The 22865-nt window shown below is 44.9% G+C and overlaps 1 protein-coding gene across 4 annotated transcripts in view; it reads left to right on the top strand.

Moving 5' to 3' along the window:
* The window catches only part of PALM2AKAP2 (PALM2 and AKAP2 fusion), a 402567-nt gene that overhangs the window by 143955 nt on the left and 235747 nt on the right, over nt 1-22865 (top strand). For all 4 annotated transcript variants that reach the window (XM_033237853.1, XM_033237854.1, XM_033237852.1 and 1 more), the window contains exons 4-5: nt 14666-14780; nt 15675-15696. In XM_033237853.1, the coding sequence (XP_033093744.1) occupies nt 14666-14780; nt 15675-15696 (137 nt within the window). The remainder of the gene's footprint in view (nt 1-14665; nt 14781-15674; nt 15697-22865) is intronic.

The following is a 22865-nucleotide window of genomic DNA, read 5'->3' as shown; positions in this document are numbered from 1 at the left end:
CTGGTATGAAAGCCCAGATGCTTCCTGCATGAAGGGGTGAGCTCAGAGAGAGTCACAGGGCACAATGAAGTAAATGCTGAGACTGTCCATCATTCTGGCCCAATTCCTACATATCTGTACATCTTCTACTTATGGTTTTATTTAGGTGAGAGTAAATAAGAGTACCCCATAGTAGATAAGAATAGTACATTACACACACACACACACACACACACACCCCTGCGGTCAGATGAAACTGTATATTTGGGGAACTTGGGGTAAAGAGTACAGAGCCACACAGAAGTTACCTTCTGCATCCTCCTGCTTCAGAGAAAGCATATAAGACCAGTTTCTTTTTAATCTGTTGTTTTTACTAAGTCCAGAACTGATGTTAATTTGAATTTGTTCTTTTAAGATTCATTTTTGACTGAAAAAAATTGAGCCGGAGGGTCTTCTTGAGGCTACTTCCAGTTGAGAAACAATTTTTGTATTCACTGAGACAGTCATTTACTCAACCAACACTACTGAGAACTTTCAATGAGGCAGGTTCCTTGCTAGATACAGAAGCAAGCTAGGTTCCTTCCTAGCTAGATGCTAGAAGCCATCATCAAAGAAAGATGAAAAAGAGATGGTAATTATCCTCTAGAGTTTTGTAAACTAGAGTTAGGGAAGGGAGCCCAAAATCCACGAATGAGTGATTAAAATACAGTGGGATAAAGTTGGTGGTAGAAATATGTCCATGAGATATGGCAGCAAAGAGGAAGCGCACCTTCATGGGAAGGGTGCCAAAGAAGACTTCCATAAAGAGATGATACCTGAGAAGGTGCTTTAAAAATGAGTAGTAATTACCCGTGGGAAGGGGAAGAGAGAGCACAAGGGCAATCCAGGCAGAGGGGTGGTATGAGCAAAGGCGTTGAGCCAAACAAGGAAATCTTCATTTCTGCAGGTAAATGTGAGGCTGGGAGTGTGTCATATCCATGAGCTTTAGCAGAGAGCCCATGAGGGGTTTTCAGCAGGGGAGTGCTATTGTGGTGTGTCCAGACACATTCTGGATTTTAGGGTTATGGGGCTGGGTAGAAGCAGTGAGATTGATTAGAAGGTTGTTGCAGGCATTTAGGGGAGAGCCTATACTAGGGCTGAAGAGAAGGAGCTACGAAAAGAGATTTGTGGGGCAAATTGGCTTAGTGGCTAATAAGACACTTAGTTGACTTCGTGACTAATAAGATACGTGTGTGGTGATGGTAAGCGAGGGGCAAGCCAGAGGTGAAGACAACATCCAGGTTTCCCTCCTAAGTAGAATGGATTAGTGGTGGTACCAGCATCTGAGCTACAGAGTAGGGAGGAGCTGCTCTATGGAGAAAGATGAGTTTGGTCTTGTATATGTTGTGTATGTGGACCATCCAGGTGGAGACATTCAAAATGCAATTATATGTAGAGGCTGGAGTTCAGGAGAGATGCTGAAGATATAGGTTGGATAGGTTTAAGCATGTTTGGTAGGAATTAAAGCATGAGGCTGGACATGAGTAGCCAAGAATTAAATGTTAATCAACAAGAACAATAAACCGGCCCGGCGCGGTGGCTCAAGCCTGTAATCCCAGCACTTTGGGAGGCCGAGACAGGCGGATCACGAGGTCAGGAGATCGAGACCATCCTGGCTAACACGGTGAAACCCCGTCTCTACTAAAAAATACAAAAAACTAGCCGGGCGAGGTGGCGGGCACCTGTAGTCCCAGCTACTCAGGAGGCTGAGGCAGGAGAATGGCGTAAACCCCGGAGGCGGAGCTTGCAGTGAGCTGAGATCCGGCCACTGCACTCCAGCCTGGGCGACACAGCGAGACTCCATCTCAAAAAAAAAAAAAAAAGAACAATAAACCAAATAAACCTTTAGTGGTGGAGTAGAAGAAGAGGTGCCCATATGGAGAACATGGCGTCATGGTCTCTTCATCATGGAGGAACAGTGATCAACAGTGCCTTTAAAAATGAAGAAGTCAAACAGATCCACACCAAAGAGGGTTCGCTGGACGTGGCAGTCATGGACTTGACTAGCAGTAGACGCTGCAGGGTGGTGAGAGCAGAGGGACTGAGGCTGAGGAATGGACTTGACTAGGAGCAGACGCAGCAGGGTGGTGAGGGCAGAGGGACTGAGGCTGAGGAGGGGCCAGGATATGAGGATGTTGAGGCAGTAAGAGACAACTGGCTTTAGGGAAGTCTGGAAGAGAGATTTAGCAGCAACTGGAACAGGATGCAGGGTCAAGAGAAGTTCACTTATTTTTAGTATGGAAAGAAATGATTCTTGTTTATTGACTAGCAGGAAGGAGGCATCTTGGAGAGAGGTGAAGACACAGGGGAGAGGGGGTAGTTAATGGGATACCCTCCCAGATCAGTCTGCACAAGCTTAGGTACACGGGTGGAGGTGCTGACCTTCAACAGACAGTCTGAGTCAGAGGCTGGAGGTCAGAAGGTGTGGCTGGATGGGACTTTTTCTCTTCCTAGGAAAAAGGGACATTTCTGGGGGAAAAAAAGGGGGGTTTAAGCTATTGAGAAAAGTATTGCTTTGAAATGAAATAATCTCACTTTTCCTGTAATCAAAACTTTATTTCTGATGAAACAGACTCAAATAAGAATCACAACAAAGAAATCAGTGCTCAGTTCGAGCCTGGAAATGATTTCCTACATGGAAATCCACTTGCACAGATTCTGATAGTGAGAGTCATGTGATTCCAGATGGAGTAAATACACACAAAAAGGAGAGAAAAGCAGGTGTCTCCATGGGCTGAAGCACACTTAGAGAGAAATTTTCGTTTATTTGTATTTGGGCTTCAATGTGATTACATCACCATCAATAATGAAGAATGCTGCCATGTCCCAGCTGTGTACTTAGATCAAGATATAAACCAGTCCAATATCGATGTTCTTTTTTCTGACTATCTAAATTTGTATGTTTGAGGGGAAAGTAGAAAAACCAAGCCAACATTTTTAAAATTATGTACTATCACCATCTCCAAGTTACATTCACTATGTAATCTTTTAGAAGCATGTTCTTGGGTAGCTTTGCTTTTTATGCACTCAACAAATATTTATTGAGCATCCGTATGTACAGGGAAGAATGTGAGGTACAGTAACACAAAATATATAGTCGTATCTCTTAATAAGTCCGCACTTGGGAGAGAGGAGGTACAGGTAGGGTTGGGAAGTATAAATATATTTTTAACACTTTATTACAAGGCAGAGTGTACCAAAAGTTAGAAATGCTGTGGATAATCAGAATGAATGAACATACCAGGCTGGGGGTGGGGGGTGGGGGTGTGGCTGGAGGAATTAAGGAAAACATTCCTAAAAAGATGTAATTTGATTTGGGCTTTTATTATGATATCTGTTTTCAGACAATGGAGTTGAGAGTGGGGAGTCCTTCCTGGCTTTGTCAGGAGCAGTTTGAGGTCTTGGTTGAAGATAGGAAGGCGTAAGGCTGGAAAGGGGTGGGAGCAGAACATGGAGGGTGTGAACTTCCAGCCTAAGAAGTTTGATGGGGTTTGGGAAGGAGGTGAGAGGGAGCCACCAGGAAAGGATGTGAGCTGGATCTTTGGAATTCTTAAAGGGATCCTAGTCTTCTCTGCCATGTTTCTGTCTCAGGGATGACGTGAGGAAAAAAAAAAAAGAGGAGGAAATGGGCTTGAGTTTCCACTGACACCTTACAGTCAAGGAAGGCCCTGTTCTTTCATAAGGAAAAGTGGAAATCCTCTGTTTACTTAAGGGTCATTAACATGTTTTCATATGAAAATACCAAATGATCTGCCGTGACTCCAGATAGACTCATCTAAATAAAAGGAAGCTGTTTCCTTACAAATTGAGTCACAAAGGAAAAATATTTGGGGTGTGCCATAGAAACAAATGCACTGTCTTCCTGAATGTGGAAAATGAATTTTGTAGCATTGATTTGTGGGAAAATAATATTCTTCCCAGTGCTCTACCTAGAATATTGAAATGGGGGTATTAAGATAGATGATAGATAGGACAGACAGATTGCTAGAGAGCCAGATTAGATAGATAGATAGATAGATAGATAGATAGATAGATAGATGAAGATAGATAGATCGACCGACGAGGCTAAATATTCTTAGGATGGAAGAAGGGGTCAGATAATCACGTCTCAGACAGATCTGGAATTCCAGGAAGCAGGAACTAATGAAGTGGTCTCTTCAGAGTTTTGCTATGGGAAGAATTCACCCCCGATTAGTTTTTATTCTTTAAGTCACTCCTCTCAAGACAAAGGTCTTTGGGCAAGAGTTCAGTTGGCCTAGCTTAGACACATTTCTACTCCTTGGCCAGGGATGTGAGCCCTCTGAGCAATAGTTTCACCAAATCTACAAGGAACCCCAGAGAGACATTTTTCCCAGTGGAGGAGCTGGATGTTGTTTCTAAAAGAAAAGGGCAGAGGGACCCTGGGCAGGCAAAATTTTCAGCTACCTGCCACCTTAGCCTCTGTCCCCACACTTACTTCTGAACCACATGTGATCAGTCTTCTGTTCCCACCACATAACTGAAACTTCAAGGTCATGGGTGAGCTCTATGTTGTTAAGTCTTATTTATAGGAGCGATCTGCTCACTGCACTGCAAGGCTAGAAAGGTGTTTAAAATGTATACCTAGCCATGTCTTGGCTCTTTCTGATATAATTCAGCCGGCAAAGGCTCTGGCCAGAAACCAGACGGACACAAATAGCACACCAAAGAGATGCTAAGACGTGGGTGATTATAATTGTGCAAGGAGTAGAAACTTCTCTGCTGAGACTTTGGATGTGGCAGGGATTTGGGGAGTAGAAGGGGGGCAAAGCACAGTTCTAGCCAACCCCATTTACAAGCGTTGATTAGCAGTAATGAATTCACAACCTTGCAATTGCTCATTTTTTTCCTTCTTCTGCTGAGTCATGGATAAGACTCTAAGCTCTGATTAGCTGTGGTCCCCAATTCTCAGCACAATTCTAAGAGCATTCATTCAAATTCAACAATATGTGGTACGTGTCTTGGATGAATTAGGATTCCATGTGGATGCAAGGAACAGAGACCCACAATAACAGTGACTTAAACAAGACGTTTATTTTTCCCTCCAATAAAAATCCACAGGTATGCAGTTATGTAAACATCCACAGGCATGCAGTTAAGAGCTGTTTGGTGGCTGTGCCCTGTGAATTCCTTAGGGACCCAGACCTGTTCCACTTTAACCCTAAAGATTGATCCTTGTTGACAGTGACCAAGATGGCAGTTAGTGCCGCCTCACCTGCATACATGTACATTTCAGGCAAAGGATGAAGAGAGAACTGGAGAAGAAAGGGCTAAAGAAGATTCTAGGAGCTGACATATAGCACTTTCACTTACATCCCTTCGGCCAGAGCATGTGGCTACAAAGGATGCTGAGAGATGTGGCCTTTATCCTGTGTGGCCATATGCCCAGCTCAGCCACAGGAATGACATTGCTTTGAAAGAAGGGGAGGATGGAAACTGAGCAACTTAGCAGTCCCCTTTCCACTTTTACTTGTGCTGAATTCGTAAACATGTGGGCAGCTTTCCTCTCCTCTGAGAGGAAGCAAACACTTCTCGTGAGGTTCTTGTTTTGGCAGGTTGGCTGGACAGGCACCCCACTTGACTGCTCAACTATGAAACTGCAGTTCCAGAGAAGAGAACAGGTCTGAATTAAGCACCCTCAGCCAGTTGGTCAGCATCTCCTTTTCTTCTGAGAGTAGCTGCTGAGATTCAGACCCATGCCAACTGAGTAGCAATGTGTTTGGCTATTGGGTAGGGCGTAACCCTATCTACGTCCCTCAATAGTGAGGAATTTCATAAAGGCTCAGCCCATCATCAGGAACATGCTGGTCTTGCTTAGAGCTGTTTCAGAAGTGTTCACAGGGTCCTGAGAATTTTGTGAGCACTTCTTTACTGCTTCTCTTGCCTCTTCTTTTAGTTGGTGTTGAGTTCACTGCACGAAGGGTCCCAGGAGTCCTCTTTCCCCTTAGTTTTTCTACTCCTTTCCTTTTCTGCTCTTTCTACCACCTCCTACTACTGGGCCTCTTTGTATCTGTGCTCCACCATGGAAAATAAGTTGTGTTTGCCCCAGATCTTCCCATTTCCCAGAGTGGAGCCCTTATAATTCACGATGTTTACTGAACTTGATCTCTGCCCTTTCAAGGGATGGAACTCAGATAATGAAAGATATAGGGAGGGAAACATTGCTTAAATCTGTGAGTTGGCATTAGGATGGGCCTAAGTGTCCTAAGACAGATTAGCTTGCCATGGCAGGTTGTGAGCTCCCCATGTGTGGAGAAGTTTAAGCAGGTGTGAAATAATCGTTGGGTGGAGGAGAGTTCAGGGACTTCATGTTTCTGGAGAGCAGTTAAGTTCAATGGCTTCTACTCCCAGTCTGACCTGTGCTTCTGTGAGCATGAAAAATATATATTGTGTTGCAATGTGCATTCTTGAGGGAAAGAAGATAAAAGGGCAAATGGTCATGGGTGGTTGTCAAGGGTAGTGGCAAAGAGTACTGGTTCCCCAGCCAGACCACCAGCGTCCAAATTCTGGCTGCACATCATTTCTGCAACCCTGGACAAGTCAGTGCTCTTTCTGTGTATCTATCCATCTGTGTTATGGGAGTTGCAGATTTTTTACTTCATAGGATATTGTGAAGATTAAGTATTACAATGTATGTAAAACACTCATAACAGTTCCAAGCACACAGTAAGCACTCAATAATCCTAATTCTTATGATTATTATTGTTACATATATTAATGTATCTAGCAAAAACAATATTAGAATTGTTAGTATTATAATAATTATTGTCATCATTGATGGGGAAGGAAAAATGAAGCCCACCTGAGTTGACAGGCAAGACTCTCCAGACAGTAAAACGATTAAAAACCAAGTTGTATCTGTCTGTGCTCCTTTGGATTCAACTGACTAACACCCAGGCGAAGGGAAAATATATAGGCTTTTTTTTTTTTTTTTTTTTTTGAGATGGAATCTCACACTGTTGCCCAGGCTGGAGTGCAATGGCACAATCTCGGCTCACTGCAACCTCTGCCTCCCAGCGATTCTCCTACCTCAGCCTCCCATGTAGCTGGGATTACAGGCGCCTGCCACCATGCCCAGCTAATTTTTGTATTTTTAGTAGAGACGGGGTTTCACCACATTGGCCGAGCTGGTCTCAAATTCCCGACCTCAAGTGATCCACCAGCTTTGGCATCCCAATGTATTGGCTTTTGTAAGTAAGAAGGGCAAAGGAGTAGCCGAGGATCTGGGAAGCAGGAACTGGAGATTGAATGGCACGGTGTTCCCAGCAGCCAGCATGCTCTGTCTTCCCCTCTGTTTGTTTGGGCCTTGCAGGAAGGTAGGTTCTCAGCAGAGCCTTGAAGGCCAGGTATTTGAGAGCCAGGCATGTAGAGCAGAGGGAGAGCATGAGTGAACCACTGGGAGTGGGGACAGGAATGGCAAGAACCTATCCGAGGCACCATGCTGAGCTGTGAAGCTGGAGGGCAGAGCAGGTTGTGACCTGAAAAAGCCACCCAAGGCCACATGTTCCTGAGTGACGGGAAGGACATGTGATATGCTGGGCCTTGGCCCATGCTGTCTCCTCTGCCTGTCTCATTTTCTCCTCTTTTCCACCTGGTGAATGCATCCTTCAAGGCCCAGTTAATGCATCATCTACTTTGTCAAGATTTTCTCACCACCCATATCAGTTGAAAATTGCATTCGGCTATGATCATAACAGAGGCTTAAGCCCATAACAAGCAATCTGGAGCCGGATATTCCAGAAGTGATGTAGTCTTTCCGTTGTGCCCCCTGGGACCCAGGCAATGTCTCTCTTTCTGCACACTCAGACATACTATTGCCCCTGTGGACACAGGATTACTTCTCTGCCTATAGCATCATATACCTTGTGGTAGGTAGAATAATGGACCCCCAGAGATGTCCACACGCTAAGCCTCAGAACCTGTGAATATGGTAGGTTCCATGGCAAAGAGGAATTAAAATTACAGATGGAATTAAGGTTTCCAAACAGCTGACCTTAAAATAGGGAGATTGGTATCCTGGATTATCTGGGTGCATTTGTATAACCACAGGATCTTTAAAAGTGGAAGAGGGAGGCAGAAATCAGAAGGAGGGGTGGGGGTGGCTACAGGGAAGGTCAGAGAGATGCAACAGTGCTGGCTTTGAAGATGGAGGAAGGGAGCCACAAGGCGCGGAGCGTTGGTGACATCAGGGAGCTGAAAAAGGCAAGGAAATGCATTCTCCCCTAGAGCCTGCATAAGGGAACACAACGCTGCCAGCACCTTGATTCTAGCCTGGCAACCCCCGTGTCAGACTGACATACAGAAATGTAAGATAATGAATTGAGACTGTTGTCAGCCACTAAGTTTGTTGTAGTTGTTACAGCAGGAATTGGAAATGAATGCATCTCTTTAGCACCAGGTCTCTGTACCTGGCAGGAAGGAGGGAAAGGCAAATGTTACTAAAGCCAATGTTCCTTTCCTTTTTTTTTCTTTCTTGAGACAAGGTCTCACTCTGTCACGCAGACTGCAGTGCAGTGCTGTGATCGTTGCTCACTGCAGTCTTGAACTCCCAGGCTCAGGTGATCTTCCCACCTTAGCCTCCAGAGTAGCTAGAACTAAGGATATGTGTCACCATGCCCAGCTAATTTTTTATTATTTGTAGAGATGGGGGTCTTGTCTTGCCATGTTGCTCAGGCTGGTCTCGTTCCGCTGGGCTCAAGCAATCCTCCAGCCTCAGTCTCCCAAAGTGCTAAGATTACAGGCATGAGCCACCGCACCCAGCCCTCCTTTCCCTTTTAGGGAGTTGTCTGGAAGTCCCTTCCGATCATTTTTACTTACATCTCATTGACCAGTGCTGTCCTGTGACCAGCTTTATCTTCAGTGGAAATTAGGATACATAATTTTTTCAGGCGGGCACATTGCCATCCCCAACCAAATAAGGATTCTGTTAGTTTGGAAGAGTGGGAGAATTGATATTGAGAAGACCACTCAACGTCCCCACCACACACTCACAGGCAGAACCAACTATTCTACAGCACGTTGTTCTTTCCTCTATTACTGCTATTTTTGGTTTGTATTGTAATTTATGTGTTCACATGACTGTTTGCATTACTTGACCAAAAAGTCTTATGAGCAGACACTGTGTCTGATTTATTTCTCCATCCCCAGTTGTCAGCACAGTGCCTGATGCAGAGAAGGTGTTTGCATGAAGTTGGATGGATGAATGTCTAAATAACTTTGAAATAAGAACACGATCGATGCACTTCCCAGAGCGAGAGGTCCTTTATATTTTCTTGTGAGGATGATCTATTGGGGTTAGATAGATTTTATAAGACCATTTGGCCATGATTGCAACCTCATCTCCAGTAAATTAAACCTACACAGCTGCAGTGTGTCACCTTTCCTTACGGCTTATTACAGTTTGCTTTTTGCTCAGAAGGAACTGAGCAAGCAGGTTAGGGACTGTTATGTGCACCTGCCACAGCCTACGGATCCTCGATTAACCTTGCGTATAAATTACACTTCCTGCCCAGTCTTTATTTTTAGCACAGCAATATCTATTTGGCTCTTCTAGAGAAGACTGCATTAGATTTCAGTCATGAAACTACAAAACAGTGGCATCTGCAGCCTGGTTGGGATGACTGTTGTTAACCCCATGACACTCTGTTCCTTGGGAAGCTCCTTTGCCCCAGGACTCAGGTTTTCCTGAGAAAGAGAGCAGCCTGGACTGACCACACCCTCAGAGCCTGGCCCAAGACCACATGTGAACTTACAGAAAAATCTGCATTGGATCTGACACAAACTCTCCATTTCCTTCATTCATTCCATTTGGGTTGAAACTCAGTTGTTGTTATCACAAAGGTTTCATTTCGTTTCTTTCTTTTTTTTCCTCTCCCTCTCTCTTTGTTCCTTCTCAGTTACACAGTATCATGACCCAAATCTTTAGCACCTGAACTAGATAGCTGAGAGCCTTGAAACCCATAGGGCCAGGGCACGTTGTGGAGACAGGCCAGCCAGTGGGCATCAGTTCGCAGAGAATTCTTCACCACTTGGGGTTGATTCACTGGAAGAAGTGAGTTACTGAGAGACAGCCATCTTCGGCTTTCGTCAGCCATTTTTAACACGATCTGGTTTGTTTTAGAATCCCCTGTAGCGCATAGCTCAGAGTCCAACCACACAAGCTCCATAAATGTTGGTTTTGAATTTAAATAGATGTTGGGGTGCTCCCATTTCCCCTTCACTAGACATGTAGGAAGATGAGGCCCTGGCCCCTCTTTCATGCCACAGCCTGGGAGATGCTGCCTTCTCAGCAGAAAGCCTCAGGAGGTATTTTGAAAAGGGAATTTATTGTTTTCGTTCTGGTTAGATAAGTAATAAATGAATTTTTTAAATTGGGAAAATATTGAAAATTATTTTTTAAAAATGAAATCACCTTTAATTCCATTACTCAGAGACAACTATCACTGATATTTTTCTGTTTTTTCAGTCTTAATCCTTATGGAGTGCCCTGTTTCCCTCCAGATTTCTCAGAGGATTGAGGATTAGGGAAGGGAGGAGAGGGTGCCTTATGTTCTTTCTAATCATTTAGCTTCAGGCATTATTGGGATATATAAAAATACATATAACACACATATAGATATATGTGTATATGTATTATATAATGGGGTACACATTATTAGGATATATATTAGTAGGATATAAATATATATATATTACATAATGTACACACACTTATATTTGACCTGTACCAGTTCATTATTACCACAATAATGCTAGATAACACACCCTCAAATTCAGTGGCTTAAACCCAAAGTTATTTATTCTTGCCCACACTTCTGTGAGTAGGCTGGGCATTTGCTGATTTGACTGGGCTTAGCTGAGTGGCTCTAATTTCAGGTGCATCTGAACTATATAGCTGAGAGCCCTGAAACCCACTGTGCCTGTCTGTGGGTTGTCCTCAGGTCTATTCCATATGTGTTCTTTCTGCAGTCCATGCTGATGGGGCAGCAGCTGCCCAGATAAGTTATTGTCTTGGCAATGGAAGGGGTGCAAGAGGACAAGCTCAACTGGGCAAGCACTTTTCAAGCCTCTGCTTCTGTCTTATCTGCTCACATCCTATTGGCTAAAGCAGGTCACATGGCTGTGGCCAGTGTCAAGGGACTGGGAAGTGTATCCCATCCACCATGAGCCTAGAGCAAATCACATGGTCAAGATTGACATCAGTGGCTTAGGGAAGCATGTACTTTTCCCATGGAAGTAAGGGAGGAAGGAAGGGAATATTTTTGAGAATAATGTAATCTTTTTTTTTTTTTTTTTTTTTGAGATGGAGTCTCACTCTGTTGCCCAGGCTGAAGTGCAATGGCACAATCTGGGCTCACTGCAGCCTCTGTCTCCTGGGTTCAAGCGATTCTCCTGCCTCAGCCTCCAGAGTAGTTGGGATTACCGGTGTGCACCACCATGCCCAACTAATTTTTGTATTTTTAGTAGAGACGGGCTTTCACTGTGTTGGTGAGGCTGATCCCAAACTCCTAACCTCAGGTATCCACCCGTCTCGGCCTTCCAAAGTGCTGGAATTACAGGCATGAGCCATTGCAACTGGCCCAAGAATAATATAATCTACTGCACACCCTAAATATCTGCTAAAGTACTATGTTCTTTGAGATTTAAATAGAATTTACTCAGGCCAGGTGCAGTGGCTCACACCTGTAATCACACCTCAAATAAATAAATAAATAAATAAAATAAAATAAAATAAAATCTGCTCAGAGCCCACCTGGTTGGTAGTAGCATCCAGTCTACACAGGGAACCTCTAGTCCAGAGCTCCTCTACTCATTGAATTAATTCAGTTTATGGATAATTTGACTGTCTCATGTGTTGTTCCTATTTCACACTCATATCGCTTTACTTACTCCCCCCAAAATAATTTACATGGATGTGTGTAGAAGATTTTCTGAACATCATCTGGAACGGCAAAGAAGTTTTATATCTCTATGTTCGTACCTCTAGATTGGTCAGCCCCCCTCTGTAAATTCTCTTTGCATCTCGCCCACACACAGCCTCTCAAGTCAAAGCTTGCTGAAAAATTCACTCTCGTCTCCAAAATTCTGAAAGTCTGATCTTGGCTGGGCCACACCATTTTGCAACTTAGCTCAGCTTTTTAAATTAATTCAATGTAGGTGTATTGAGCATTTGTGCCCTCCGTCTGAGGAATTTATAATCTAGTAGGGGAAATTAGTAGTTTACATTACTATTTGGAGCCAGAAAATTCTTTGTTGTAGGGTGCCATCTGATGCATTGTGGGATGTTTACCAGCATCCCTGACCTCTACCCAGTAACACCAGTCCCATCCCCTTGAGCTTTGGACAACCAAAATATCTCTAGACATTGCCAAATATCCCCCGAGGGACAAGATTACCTCAGTTGAGAGTCAATGCTCTAGTATATAGTAGACTTGATAAGACTTCTAATAAAACAAAATAATGTGCTAAGAAATGTTCAGAGGGGAGTGATGTTATTTCCTGGCAATGAAATCTGTGAACGCCTCATGACAGGTGGCGTCTGAGCTGAGACGTCAAGAATGGTTAGGAGTTGGAGTTGAGTTTCCTAGAGGAGGAAAAGACACGGGGTACATGTGGGCAAATAAGAGTGGCTCTGTTTGACTAATGCATAAAGTGAAATAGGCACATTGGTAGAGTGGAGTTGATAGGTACTGGGAGGCTAGATACCATGAGGTCTTATAAGCTGTAGGACTTCTACTTTTGCCCTGAGTGAAATGACAAATATATCAGAGCTGTGTTCATTGGGAGGGGGTTCATTTGGATATAGGGCTTGCCTTAATAATCCAAAGTAATTGCTGCAAAGACTTATCCCCCAGAGGTCATTTTTCTGACACCCAGGAAGGAAACAGAAAGGGCCTCTGAGGGGCACAGTATGTCACTAAATAAATTCATGCCTGGATCTTGGTGTTCCTTACCTTTCAGAAAACCCCACTCTGAACTCTTTATTTTACGTCTAAGTCTAATGGCCAGTTCCCAAGAGCAGATTAAAAGATGGAAAAAGAGGGCCAGGCATGGTGGCTTACACCTATAGTCTCAGCACTTTGGGAGCCTGAGGCAGGAGGATCGCTTGAGCCCAGGAGTTTGAGACTCACCTGGGCAACATAGTGAGACCTCACCTCTACAAAAAAAATTTTAAAATTAGCTGGGCATGGTGGTGTGTGCCTTTAGTCCCAGCTCCTTGGGAAGCTGAGGTGGGAAGATTGCTTGAGCCCAGGAGGTAGAGGCTGCAGTGAGCTATGATCGTTCCACTACACTCCAGCCTGGGTAACAGAGTGAGACCCTATCTCAAAAAAAAAAAAAAAAAAAAAAAAAAAAAAAAAAGATGGAAAAGGAGGAAGGCAAGGGAGGGGACTCATAGGCAGACACAGACTCAGCAGCAAAGCTTCTAGCATGACACGGTGGAAAGACAACAAAAGAAAATGTGAATGAATTAGTGATTGAATGAATGAACCAATGAATAAATTCAGATCAAATAATTCAAGAGGCACAGCAGTCTAGAGTTTTAGCAAGAGAACATTTATCCCTTCATTATTTCTGAAGACATTGCTGCATATCAGTGCCATCCTATGCCAATACATGCGATGTTTAACAAGGTGGGGGATGTGGGGAACACGTCAGAACCCATGTGGTGAGAGTTGCTCAATGGTTAGGAGCAGGTCTAGAGTCGGAGCACCTGGCTTGAATCCTTCTTCAGGGCTCTGCGGCAGTAAAGCCTGCTTTGCTAGGTTACTTCACCTTGCCAAGCCCTACTGATCTCATCAGTAAAATGGGGATTCCCTACTCACAGGGTCATTGGGAAGTTTGAATGAAATAATCCACATGAATTCTTAGCTAAGTTTCTGGCACAGAATAAGTGCTCAGTAAACACTGGTGGTAATTATTATCATTTCACTGAAAGAATATGGCTGTTGAGACTTTCCCCAAATCATAGCTGCAGCTGCTGTTCTGGAATATTTCCAGAGTCTCCAGGCAGTGCTGAAATTTCCCTTTTATAAAATACATAGGATGGCTGTGAAAATTGAGGAAAGTTCCAGAAGGCAGGGGCAATTGCATCTGTCTTCTTCATTTCCCCTCTTTTTGGCAGTAGAATCCAGGCCACAGACAGAGAGGACAGCAGGCTCCCAAGGGTACTGGCCACCAGCTATTTCTTGGCAACACACTTCCTTTGAGCAAGAATGGCCCTTTACCTTTTGGCCAACCTGAGAGAGCAGTTATTCTGAGCTGGCCAGGAGAATATGAAGCTATTTGCCTTTTGATGTTATGTCCTATGCTATGTAAATATAATATCCCTCCAAATAAGAAAGGTGCGCATGCATAGGGTTGGCAGGGAGACATCGAAGCATGTTGCACAGTGGTGGCTGTGAACCAGGGGAGGCAGTGCTGTGTTGCTTTCCCTTGACCAATATCTACCCAGTGGCAGAGCTGGAAACACAGGATGCTCTGTAATGGAAAACCTTGGCCTGGCTCCTCAGCATAATGTAAAACGAAGGCTGCCAGGAAGGTACAAATCGCCCAACAGGAAGAAACTTCTCTCTTGCCCGTGGATGGCAGGACAATAAAGTAACTTGTCCTTTGTTTGTGTGTTTTCCAGGCTGGAGCAAGAAATACAAACGCTAGAAAGTGAAGAGTCCCAGATATCTGCCAAAGAGCAAATCATCCTAGAGAAACTGAAGGAGACAGAAAAATCCTTCAAGGACTTTCAGAAGGTGAAAAAAACAAACATGATTTCTCGAGGTTATGTCCATGGGGAAGTAAGGTCTAGCAAAATGGTGCCAACTGGGAAACAGGCCAGTTGGCATTGATGAGAAATCTGAGCCATGAACTCTATGAAATGAGAGGCAGATGTGTGAGGACTAGGGGCCATCCTGAAGCTGAGCATGGCATATCTTTGGGTGTGGGACCATCTGGCCTGCTGCAAGGCATAGGGAAGAGTCATTAGATTACCCCATCTGCCTGCTGTCCAGATCCCTGATATACCTTGTGCCTGAAAAGCCTTCTCTTATTGGACTCTAGAATTCTAAAACCAATTCTGATGAAGCAGAATAAACATGCTCTTTGTGGCTATAATTATAGTTTGCTTTTTGAGTCTTTCGTTATAAAAAGGCCAGAAGCAACACCCTATGAAGTGGACATGAATTCCAAATACAAAGAGAGTAAATCCATGAAATTTTACTGTATATAAAAACAGATGGTGCTGTATATCAAAGAGTAGAGTTTGTAAAACCAGTAGCTCTGAACAAACATCTGAGGACCTCCCTCCATTTTATAACTGTTTCTGCAGTACCTGAGTGACAGAAAAGCAATCTAATGAAATCAATTTAGGATGTGATTTTCTGATATCATTCTCCAACATGACCAAGGATATTTGCTACATCATTGAAATAAATCTCTATTGGGAGAAATTTAGTGTAAGTTGGGAATGGTAATTTTGGAACTCTACACAAATTGTCCAGAAGAAAAGAGATCATCGCATTTTCCCGGCACAGTCAAATTCTGGGTCTGGGATGGGAGAAAGATGGGTTAAGTCTTTAAAGATGGGAAAAGATGGGCTTGTACCCCCACATGTAGAGTAACACTCTGCCTTGTTTTTGTTCCTACAGGGTTTCTCCGGTACGGATGGAGGTAAGTGCTCTCTACCCCGACTGTAGATGAATGTTTTTATCCTGTTCAGCTTAGGGGGTTTCATTAACAGGGGCGTAAGGAAGAGGTACTGTGTTGATTTGTAAAGGTATCAGAAGAAGTAGCAGCACTGGTTGCAGGCCACTGAGGAGGCCCACATTCCAAGCCTTCCCTGCCTCTCTTCTTCAGGAACTGTCTCTTGGCTCACTGTTTATCCTCTTACAAAATTGGCCTGGCTCTTCTCCTTCCCATTAGGTCCCAACGCTCACTGCTTAGGCCTCTCTTGAAAGGTACCCAGCAAAGAAGAGTACTAACATCAGGACCAGGTCCCTCGTAGGGATGAGCCCATTTGTCCTAGTGGTTAGGTCCTCAGGTTGAAACACACGTGAGAAGTTTAGGAAATTTTGGAGAAACATTTGGTGTTTGGAAAACCTTTCTACAGTCTCTGGATTTTCTTTGCTTTCTCTCTCTCTCTCTCTGATCAGACAACTGTAGTTTCTTCCATAGAAACAGGGCTGGGCAAAACTTCCCTCCCTGTGTGGGATCGTTGGTTCAGAGCATAGGAAGGTAGGAGCAGGGTCCTGGCTTCCTGGTGGCAAAAGCAGGTCTTTTGCCTTCTCTCCTTTCCCTACCTTTCCTCTGTCCTCTCCTCTCCTTACCTGGACTGTGGGGATGAACTTGAGATTGTGTATTTATCACCCTTCACCTTGCTCCCTATCTTCAACTGCAAATCCATGATTCCTACTTTCATTTGGCCCTCAGCTAGATCTGCTTTACAATGCAGGGACTTGTTGGAAAGACCAGATATTATGTGCTCACCTGGCTGTGAGAAATCATACTCTAGGGCTGGGTGTGGTGGCTCAGGTCTGTAATCCCAGCACTTTGGGAGGCTGATGTGGGAGGATCCCTTGAGCCCAGAAGTTCAAGGCTGCAGTGAGCTATGGTCACACCAGTGCACTCCAGCCTGGGTGATAGCAAGGTCTTGTATTAAAAACAAACAAGAAAGATCAGCCTCTAGACTAGGAAGATGATCAGGAGCCAGGATAAGAATTGGCGTCAGTGTTTTCCCAGTGTCATTTGGAAATATTTGGGGAAAAGTTAAAAAATGTGTTTTTCAGGCCGGGCACAGTGACTCATGCCTGTAATCTCAGCACTTTGGGAGGCCGAGGCGGGCAGATCACGAGGTCAGGAGATCGAGGCCATCCTGGCTGACACGGTGAAACCCCGTCTCTACTAAAAATACAAAAAATTAGCTGGGCGTGGTGGCGGGCGCCTGTAGTCCCAGCTACTTGGGAGGCTGAGGCAGGAGAATGGCGTGAACCCAGGAGGCAGAGCTTGCAGTGAGTGGAGATCGTGCCACTGCACTCCAGCCTGGGCAACAGAATGATACTCCATCTCAAAAAAAAAAAAAAAAGTGTTTTTCTGGATTAGTCAAAAGTATTTGCATGAAGGATAGTTCTGACTTTGGCCAAAAGAAAAAAAAAAAAAAAAACTGTGATTTAAAATTTTTTTCCCCTAGCAGGAGACCTGAATTTTGTCTCCCCAGGTGATCTTTAGGAAGGTACTAAATTAAACTTCATGCACTGAGTGCAAGTAGGCAGGGCCAAGTCATGTCCAAGCCAGCAAGGACTCCAGGAAAAGTGAACCTACCATAGTTCTAGGAAGTCTCTATGGTGTGACCAAGTCAGGGCACTTGTTCTGGGCTTTGGGGGTGGGGCACAGATTGAGGAAGTGGCTGTGGGGAATTGTGGGTACAGTGTGTGGAGGATGGCAGGCTTCCCTGAGTCTGGGAAGACCTGAGACATGCCACACAATTAGTAATAACACAGTGCATGTCGGGTTAGGATGCGGTATAGGACACTAACCCATGAACACCTACCCAAAGAGTGCACGTTGGCCTTTTACGCTTTCACTTCTTTTTTCCCTTCCCTTCTCAAATCAGGAATTTCTCTAGACGTCTCTCTGATAACTAGGAAAGGGAAAGAGCCTGTATGTCATGTTCCTGAGAAGTCTGTGTGGGGCGTGGAGACCTGTCATACTCTATGACTTGTTAAGAAGCAAAAATGCAGCCGCATCATAAACTCTCACCACCTTTCTCATTTTTATCTCAAACTTCTTTCATTTTCTTCTGCGTTGCTTCCCATTATTTTCACTCATCCACCTAAGCCGTTCGTAAAAGTGGTAAGAAGCCTAGTCATAACTGAAAAGAGCCTGCAGAGAAAGTTACCCGCAGACTCCATCCTCCAGGATGGGTAAGCTCAGGCTTAAGAGCATGGAAAAGTCTTAGGGATCTCATTTCTTAGGAAATGGCCCAGGGAAGAGTTTCCGTGGTTTTACGTGTCACCCTGGATTATAATTCCTGCCATCTGTGGTTATCACCAAGCCTGGGTGACCTCTTTATCGTACTACATCTATTAGCAAAGAAAGAAGTTTGAAGGTGGGAACACATACATCCCAGACTGTGATTGATGTATATGGAGCCACACTGTGGTGAAGCACATTCCAGCTGAGGAACTTTGGGATGTCTCTTTATCTTCTCATTCTTCAATTCCAAGGCCCCGAGTTGCCGAGACCCTCTTAGAATCAACCAACTTGCTACAAAAAAACAGCAAGGCCGGGCGCGGTGGCTCAAGCCTGTAATCCCAGCACTTTGGGAGGCCGAGACGGGCGGATCACGAGGTCATGAGATCGAGACCATCCTGGCTAATACGGTGAAACCCTGTCTCTACTTAAAAATACAAAAAACTAGCCGGGCGACGAGGCGGGCGCCTGTAGTCCCAGCTACTCGGGAGGCTGAGGCAGGAGAATGGCGTAAACCCGGGAGGCGGAGCTTGCAGTGAGCTGAGATCCCGCCACTGCACTCCAGCCTGGGTGGCAGAGCAAGACTCCGTCTCAAAAAAAAAAAAAAAAACAGCAAGATATTATTATAGAACAATGATGACTTAAGAAACACTGTTAATTTCTGATGCATGCAGATTACAGAATCCAGGTCCAGTTAGGATTATATAACTATACAGACACTGCAGATAAGCAGCAAAAGCATCCCAACTTACGAGGTGCTGTGAGATACTTGCTGGTGTTTGTGTGTGTAATGACCCCATCTCAGGTACCCTAAGTGTGTCCCTGTATGCATGGCAGAGGAAATAGAGATACCGTACTGCTGGATCACCAGTGGCTTCTGATTACATGATAGCCTGGGCAATCAAGAGCAATTTATTCTTTTTTTTTTTTTTTTTGAGACAGAGTCTCGCTCTGTGGCACAGGCTGGAGTGCAGTGGCCGGATCTTGGCTCACTGCAAGCTCCGCCTCCCGGGTTTACGCCATTCTCCTGCCTTAGCCTCCCGAGTAGCTGGGACTACAGGCACCCGCCACCTCGCCCGGCTAGTTTTTTGTATTTTTTAGTAGAGATGGGGTTTCACCAGGTTAGCCAGGATGGTCTCGATCTCCTGACCTCGTGATCCGCCCGTCTCGGCCTCCCAAAGTGCTGGGATTACAGGCTTGAGCCACCGCGCCTGGCAAGAGCAATTTATTCTACTCATGAGTAGAATCTCCTGGTCACATACATTCTGACACTCCCTCTCTTCCCCTGCTAATACACATTGTTGTTATATAGCAGAACCCTCATCTATTGCGTGGGTTGTTTTCACTGTCTTAGGCATAATGTCTTGTACAACTATAAATTGAATATAGTATATCTTTGGTGCTAATTCTTCTCTTTACCCACTGAGGTGATGCAAAACTCTTGGCAAGAACAGGCAAAGGAAAATGTCTGTCCTGGGCCTATCTCAGTCCTTGGTGTATGATATTGATCTTCTTAGCTTCCGATCCCATACCAGTCTGTGGTAGCTTAGAGCCTTTCCCACATCAAAACCTTCCTACTGGTTATTCGCAAACCTCAATCTTCAGTTGCCTATAAATTATGTGTTTGTTTGTTTGTTTTGAGATGGAGTTTCACTCTTGTCACCCAGGCTGGAGTGCAGTGGCGCAATCTCAGCTCACTGCAAGTTCCACCTCCCAGGTTCAAGCCATTCTCCTGCCTCAGCCCTGCAAGTAGCTGGGATTACAGGCGTGAGCCACAGTGTCCAGCCTAAGTTATGTTTTAAGAAGAGTTTTCATCAATTTTGTTTCTCTGGCTTTAGCTGTTTCAATTCTTCATAGCTACTGTAAATATTTCAGCAGGATTAGAGCTAAGAAGCAGCACTCATCTTTAATTTCTACTCTATAGTGACTGCTTTCCACCTTCTCTGGCAGTGGAGAGAAGAGTGGTAGACTATTCTGACTGTGGCAGGAAGGGGGCAGCTTATTGATTGAGGCCACCTGAAGAACTTTTTCCCATTGAAGTTTTGGTAGGCCTGTTTGTTACTCTTTGTGCTGGTCTATCAGACACTTCCTGTCTATATAACCTTAGGGTTTAGTACTTAATGATATGTTGAGGGAGCTGCTCTGTCCTCTTTCTGATGCCCCATTCTCCACTCCCTTGTCTCTCTCTCTCTTTTTTTTTGAGTCAGGATCTTACTCTGTCACCCAGGCTGGAGTGCAATGGCGTGATCTCAGCTCACTGCAACCTCCACCTCCAGGGTTCAAGTGATTCTGTCTCAGCCTCCCAAGTGGCTGGGACCACAGGCACGCACCACCAGGCCCGACTAATTTTTGCATTTCAGCAAAGATAGGGTTTCGCCATGTTGGCTGTGCTGGTCTCAAACTCCTGACCTCAAGTGGTCTGCCTGCCTCGGCCTCCCAAAGTGCTGGGATTACAGGTGTGAGCTACTGTGCCCAGCCCATTCCCTTATCTCTTAACAGAAGCCATGTAGCCCAACTCTCCAAGTGCCGTAGCCTTCAAGACTGTAGCCAGTAAACATCTGGCAAAAGTAACTCCATCATCCACTCCCATCTGGCAGGGAGCTGTCTCCTGGAGGAGGCTGAGACATAAGTCCTGGGAATCACATGTTCTTTCAGATGGAAAATTCCTTGTCTGTAAGTAGTTTTTTTTGTTGTTGTTTTTTTTTTCCCTGCTAAAACATTGAGTATGCAGACACACATGTGACTAGTCCATGAGATCTCACTTGGGCTCCAGCCTCCATCTTATTTGAATGCAGAAAGTCAAATTCACCAAGATCCCATTCCACAGACTGCTGGAAATTATCAGTGAATCTTGGCAGTTCTACAGATCTGCTCTGGTCATCCCTTCTTTCCTAAACTGTCCCTGTAGTCCTAGATTACTGCTTTGGTCTTCCCACGGACAATTGGCACCCACCTGCCCCTACCCCCTCAGGACCACTGACCTCAAGCTGCTGCTCTTTCTAGTTCTGCCTTGTGCTGGTTTGGGGCACAGACCCTTCCCACAGCCTCCCACAGTGGGAGTTAAAGGAAAGAGAAGACTGTGACCTAAGTTTAAGAATCATGGAGGTGGCTCACGCCTGTAATCCCAGGACTTTAGGAGGCTGAGGCAGGCAGATCACAAGGTCAGGAGATTGAGACTATCCTGGCTAACACAGTGAAACCCTGTTTCTACTAAAAATACAAAAAATTAGCTGGGCGTTGTGGCAGGTGCCTGTAGTCCCAGCTACTCGGGAGGCTGAGGCAGGAGAATGGCATGAACCAGGGAGGCGGAGCTTGTAGTGAGCTGAGATAGCGCCACTGCACTCCAGCCTGGGTGACAGTGAGACTCCGTCTCAAAAAAAAAAAAAAAAAAAGAGAATCACAGAGGTGCAGTTCAACATGGAGAATAATGCGCAACTTCAGACATGTGACTACACTCACAGCCCCTGACTCAAATCCAAAACCATCTTCAGGGGGTCCCTGCAGGCTGCTTTCCAGCCATCTCCCAGCCTTGCAGTAAGGGGGGGCCTTCAACCATGTCTGCCTTATCCAGGATCCAAGCTCCAACACATACAAGGCATCTGAGATGGAAAGCAACTTAAGCCTCATTCCACCCTAAGTCCTGCCATCCTAATCTTCCTTTCTCATTCCTTCTCCCCAAATGGCTAATATGGAAAAATCTTTTTTTTTTTTTTGAGATGGAGTCTTACTCTGTTGCCTAGGCTGGAGTGCAGTGGCACAATCTTGGCTCACTGCAACCTCTGCCTCCTGGGTTCAAGTGATCCTCCTGCCTCAGCCCCTCTAGTAGCTGGAACTACAGGCATGTGCCACTATGCCCAGCTAATTTTTGTATTTTTAGTAGAGACAGGGTTTTGCTGTGTTGGCCAAGTTGGTCTTGAACTCCTGACTTCAGGTGATCCACCCGCCTTGGCCTTCCAAAGTGATGGGATTACAGGCATGAGCCACCGTGCCCAGCGAAAAATCTATTTTCTTAGATATACTCTACCTTTGCCTATGAACATAATGGTCTGATGTCAATACATTCTGGATTGTTCAGACTCACCTTTTGCAAGTCAGCAAAAGGTCTGGTTGGTCTAGAACTGAACTAAGCCTAGTCCAGTGTCTGTTTGCAATCCTCTTCAGCAAGAAATGAAAAAGAAAGCTGCTAGAACGGAAACAGTACAAGTGGGAATGCAGAGGAGGGGACAGTGGTGAGAAATGCAGAGGAGGCAGAGGCTATGGAACAGATTGGATACCAGGAGAGGGAAGAGTGAAGGGTGCTGCTGAGGATCCCAGGTGAACTGTGGTGCTCATGAGCCAAGACAGAGGACAGGAGAAGCAGCAGTTGAGCAGAGATACAAGGTCCATTTTGCGCATGTTGAGTTTGAGGTAATTGTGGGATATTCAGTAGAGACATACAGTGAGCAGTTAGATGTAACCATCGATGACTGATGGACGTTCCAGGATTTTGTGATATGGTCGTGATGCAAGGAAGGAATCACACCTCATGGAGCCCAGCTTTCTGGAATCTTCCTGCTTTCACTTTCCCACTTCTCTCTGGTGTGTACCCAGATTCGTCTTGTCTCACCTCAGGGATTTCCTCCTTTCCTCTGATACCTTGGCATGCTTGCTAATGTCCATGCTCCCCAGGTCTCACCTCCCCAAAGAGGCTTGTCGAGGTATTTGCCCAAGCAAAGCTGATGGGCTCCTTCTTTTGCACAGCAACATTCCCTGCAACTGGGCTAATGGTGGGCTCAAGGGATGTTGTCATTTAGAATCTCAGGACTTTATATCTGAAACATCAGCCTGCAGTATTGAAAACATGAGATCAATTCTGAAGTCTGTTTATTTGT

Source organism: Trachypithecus francoisi, unplaced genomic scaffold (assembly GCF_009764315.1).
Source record: "Trachypithecus francoisi isolate TF-2019V2 unplaced genomic scaffold, Tfra_2.0 Lachesis_group16, whole genome shotgun sequence".
NCBI lineage: Eukaryota > Metazoa > Chordata > Mammalia > Primates > Cercopithecidae > Trachypithecus > Trachypithecus francoisi.
Note: the sequence above shows the minus strand (reverse complement) of the source record. Positions and strands in the feature narration are given on the sequence as shown.